The sequence below is a fragment of the Anarrhichthys ocellatus genome, unplaced genomic scaffold (assembly GCF_004355925.1).
Source record: "Anarrhichthys ocellatus isolate YVR2014 unplaced genomic scaffold, GSC_Weel_1.0 scaffold2015, whole genome shotgun sequence".
In the NCBI taxonomy this organism is placed as follows: domain Eukaryota; kingdom Metazoa; phylum Chordata; class Actinopteri; order Perciformes; family Anarhichadidae; genus Anarrhichthys; species Anarrhichthys ocellatus.
Window position 1 is genome coordinate 2816 of NW_022281989.1, and position 5045 is coordinate 7860.

Genomic DNA, 5045 nt, shown 5'->3' on the forward strand with positions numbered 1-5045 from the left:
CACACACACACACACACACACACACACACACACACACACACACACGTCTCACCCTCAGCGCTCCTTTGACCTGGTCGTCCTGCACCACCTGGGACGTACTCTCACCTTTCAGATTCACCTGAGGACACAGAGACATGAAGACATGTGGGTATGATCCAGGGACAGTTTGTCCTCTCTGCTAACGATAGGACAACAACAACGTGGACTGAATAACGGACACTTCTCTGGATCCAATCCCTCTGTAGACCGTTCCCTTTAGCCCCGCCCTACTGTGCTGTGATTGGCTGTTTATCTGGTGATAGCAACATGCCGTGGGATGGAGCTCACAGAGCGGAAGGCTAGTTAGCTAGTTAGCCTGCTAATTCCACTTTAATGCTACACTGGTTCCAGAAACCTGGTCGGGTTCACAAGAGGATGCGTTTCCCTGAGGGTGGACCTGGTCCCTGGTCCCTGAGAGTCTTACCTTGACCTTCACCATGCGTTTCACCGTCTTGATCTTGGCCTCACAGAAGGCTCCTCTGTATTTGGCGCTGACATCCGTCCCCACGGTGAGGTAGGGGGGCTCGTCTGCTGCCTGGAACACATCAGTGACATCACACACACACACGAATCAGTGACATCACACGCTCCCAGAGTGCACTGCAGCACACAGCAGTTTACCTAAACCAAACCAGGTCTGATGGATTAGTTCAGCGGTCGCCAACCTTTACTATCCAAAGAGCCATTTTGTCCTATTTTCCACCAAATAAAATTTGTCTGGAGCCGCAAAAGCTATTTGATGTCACAGCTTATAAAGTTTTATATATAGTTATATTATTTATACAAAAACTATAGTTTGTTGTATTTATGAAATAATAGAATAAGAATAAAGACAATTCTTGACATTTTATTGCTATTTTCAGTGACAGCATCACCTCAAACTCCAAGATAAGAGGTGCTCCCTTTGAAAGAGTGTCCACTGTGTACGTTTACACCGAGCATCCTCGCTACTACGTTTACACCGAGGGTCTCACTACTACTTTACACCGAGGGTCCTCACTACTACTACGATCACGTGTTCCCTACTTGATTGTCCTTCCCTTATTCGTCACACCCCGATCATGTGACCCTTTCCTGGAAATTCACAAACAACAACATCCTTGATTACCGTTCGACTACCAGGTTAATTCAACATGGACAACTGATTACAGGCGTTGCTGACCTTGTTGTCTGTACTAGCAGCAGTTGTTCAGTTAAAGTCTGCATTATTACGGAGGAAGCAGCCGTTATTGGAGCGATTAGTGAGCAGCGGCGTTATCAGACCTACGGAGCAGCTGTCTGAAGTCACGGTTAGCGGCTTTGGGGAGGACGGAACAAAAAACAGAGGACTTTCCTGTCCTTAATGCTTATTTTATTCTACACACCTATTGTGATGTCCGCACATAAACTATCAAGGAACAAAAGCATAAATGCTCTCCAGTAGGACAGAGACTTCAGACACCAGCAGAGCTACGAGTGAGAACAGAAACAATGAAACGAGTGAGAGACGTGTGTTGACCACATTTATGGACCATAATCTATTCAACTATTATGTGTAAATGTTCATATTAAAATAAGTTTGATGTGAGAGAGAGAGATGAAGACCTGCAGCGCTGTAACCAAGTCTGGAAAATAAAACCTCTGAAACTTTCCACGAACTTTCTGTTTGAGTTCATAGAGGAAGATTTTAGAGAAGATCTTAAGTTTAAAACATGACCTTTGATTCTTAAAGACTACTTTATTACTCGGTCGTATTTACCTTCATGCCCAGTGTAGTTGAAGAGTCACGTGATATTCGTTTTATTCACAGTTTAGTTAAACCAAACCCGGTCTGATAGTTTAGTTAAACCAAACCCGGTCTGATAGTTTAGTTAAACCAAACCCGGTCTGATAGTTTAGTTAAACCAAACCCGGTCTGATACTTTAGTTAAACCAAACCCGGTCTGATACTTCTGCACAGTCTTGTTGTGCGTTTGTCTTACTAATCAAAGTCTAGTTCAAACAACTCAACTTTAGCTGTGATTTCCTGCTCGTCTACTTTTTGGACCTCAGATTTGTTGTAAATCTTTTATAGTTCTGCTTTAAAGACGTCTCAGATATTTAGGAGACATGGAGAGAAACACAATGATGCCTAAACACTGAGGTGAGTCTCATGAACATGGGACCTCTCTGAAGGTCTGAGCTGGACCTAGACTCAAGCTGCTGTATTCTGAAGGACTAACAGGTCTCACAGGGTCCACGTCCAGACCTGGACCGAAACTAAGATGGCAACCAGATAAATGACAGGTTTCATCTACAGCTGCTATCTTTGTTTGGGTCCCGGAGCGGAGACGCAGGCTTAGAACTGATCCAGATCATAGAGTCTCTCAGAGGAGACGCAGGTTTAGAACTGATCCAGATCATAGAGTTGTATTCACTTAGTCTCTCATGTTCTTTACTTCATCTTTAACAAGCTGTTAACTCATCTTTTCTTGATGAATTAACAGACTGTTGACAGTATTATTGGTGGACTGAGAGGAGAATTTGAAACTGGACAGAAACCAGCCCAGGACCAAGCAGAGCGTACAGGACCAGCAGAGAGTCCAGGACCAAGCAGAGAGTCCAGGACCAAGCAGAGCCCAGTCTGCTGGTCTACAGGTTGCTAGTGTTCCACAGGTTAACGCTCCTCAGACTCACCTTCATCTTCTTATCTGAGGGGGTCCAGCTCGGAGGATTGTGGATCACTGAAAGACACAAACAGGACGAGGACTTTAAAGCTGGCAGCACCGCAGAGGACAGACAATGTGTCACAACATAATGCTAAGCTAACTAGCTCTAACTTGGGACTGAACCAGGTTCCGCCGGTTTGTACGTTATAAATATCTGCGGGTCTCAGTGAGGACCCGGATGTACGGAGAGGAGCGTCTCTTCCCGCTCCACTGAGTCACGTCGCCATCACAGCTCGTCCATGTCAGCTCGATGCTAGCTGTGTGTGTGTGTGTGTCTGTGTGTGGAGGTAAAGTTAGCTTCGGCTAACTTTACCTCCACACACACACACAGCTAGCTACCAGCTGCACAGAGTCCCGGTAGATACGTGACCGAGTCCCGGTACGAAACAGTCCGAACGAACGGCCGTGTGTGAGCGGAAGGACTGGAGCTACGGGAAGCTAACGTTAGAAGCTAATGTTAGTTAGCTGCCTAGGTGAAGCTAACATGCTAGTCCGTGGATCGTAGGGAGGTTTAAACGTCCGATAGGCCGAACGGACACATTTAGCTCTTCGTTCGCTTCCGGAGGGATAACAACTTTTCTACCGAACCGAACCGAACCCGGTGACATTTTTTTTTGTGTGAGTTATTTATTTATTTATTATGTGGTCGCTTCACATTTCTTCACTGCAAGAAAAACACACACAAGCTGCTGTTGCCATTCAGCTCACAGCTCGGTACTAAAGGAGCTCCGGTACACCGGGTGTTTGCTCCGGGACCAGGTCTAGTCGGGTCCAGAAGGGTTTTATACTCACATTCTCTTCTTCTTCGCCTCTCGCTATACACGAACAACAAGCTGTTGAGTCCCGAGCTCTTGTTTTCCCGGCATGCAAGTGGCTGCGGTGACAGCGGTGTTCGGTAAACGGATACATTATTCTGATTGGTCGAGCGATTCCTCGATTCTGATTGGATATAAAAACCCTCTGCTGGCGGCTGCCATTAGTCGACACGAACGAGGCGCCACGAGGGAGATGACGTCATCCGCTGGATAAGTGTCCAATCACGGCCGCTGGAGGCTGTGATTGGCTGAGCGCGTTTCTTTCCCCCAGAAACGACGCGTCGCTATTGGCTGAGCGGGAGTCCTTGTCTTGTACGGACACAGTAGGAAGCCCCGCCCCGTTACGTGCTGAGGATCTACACACCAAACTACGTTCACAAATCTACAAAGTGATGGAAACCTTGTTTATCCACGCGGTTATGAACGTGGTAGAAATATACGTCACGTATTCTGGCTACAATGATCATTTCTAATACATCGGCTCATAAAGCATCCATTAATGTACACAACAACTCAACAATAACACCGGTTTGCCTGCTCGTTCCGATGCAAACGCTGCATGGCGGGAGTAACCGGAATGAGCGGTCAGATAGTGTACACAAGTTGTATTTATATTTATAAACGCACTTCTGTGACATGACAGGTACGCCGAAGGTAAGAAGTGATTGTGAGGCTTCCTGAACGGTCCCGCTTTTTGTTCTGTTACGTCCATAACTCTCCTAAAACCGCTATAAACCTTCAATCGACACTTTCTTTAATGGAGTGTGACGTCACAGATCAGCACCGCTTGTCTGTCGGTTTAACACACACACATCCAGAGCGGAACTGAAGCGATAAGCGCGTGTCTGGAGAACAATTACCGAGCACACGTCGCTGTTGTGACGCGGTGGGCGGGCTCATCGGCGCGCGGAAGAGTGTGACGGCGGAGCCTCATACGTCACGATCCTCCGAGGAGAGTGGAGGTTATTTTATAGGCAAGACTCATTAATAATGATACTAATGTGTAGAAAACTGTTTTTATAACTTCAGTGATTCTGACGTTTCTGCATTAATACCGTTTAATGTTACCTCATAAATGTCTACAGCAATTAATCATATTCTATGACATGTGTTTGTACCGTCACTGTGAGAACCTCGTACCTCTACAAAGATACAGGTACATGTTGTACTTTGTACTGTACTACATCTCAGTTACATGTACTTTTTACTCTAAATACAACATGTACCTGAGATGTAGTAAGTACAATATATAGAGATGTTGTACGACAGTAAATGTAGTGACTGACGACAGAAACAAAGTTCGTTGATTTCTTTATTTTCAAAGTTGAAATTCATCAAAACAAAACGCACAACTTCATGAACTATAAAACAAACAATATGATGAAGAGTTCACATGTTGTCTTCATCAGAGTCATCCTCTTCCTCCAGGGAGTCCTGAGACACAACAACGTCGTCAACAACAAACACACAACAACTGACTGAGGCTGGGAGGGAGTAGGAGTGT

General features: G+C 45.6%; 1 protein-coding gene across 1 annotated transcript in view; it reads right to left on the reverse strand.

The window, feature by feature from the left end:
• LOC116378056 (AT-rich interactive domain-containing protein 4A-like) overlaps positions 1-3626 on the reverse strand; it is a 4718-nt gene extending 1092 nt beyond the window's left edge. Inside the window, exons 1-4 of the mRNA XM_031839855.1 lie at positions 3519-3626; positions 2695-2741; positions 464-574; positions 53-118 (exon numbers count right to left, since the gene is read on the reverse strand). Of these exons, the coding sequence (XP_031695715.1) occupies positions 53-118; positions 464-574; positions 2695-2700 (183 nt within the window). The 5' untranslated portion in view covers positions 2701-2741; positions 3519-3626. The remainder of the gene's footprint in view (positions 1-52; positions 119-463; positions 575-2694; positions 2742-3518) is intronic.
• Positions 3627-5045: the final 1419 nt, after the last annotated feature.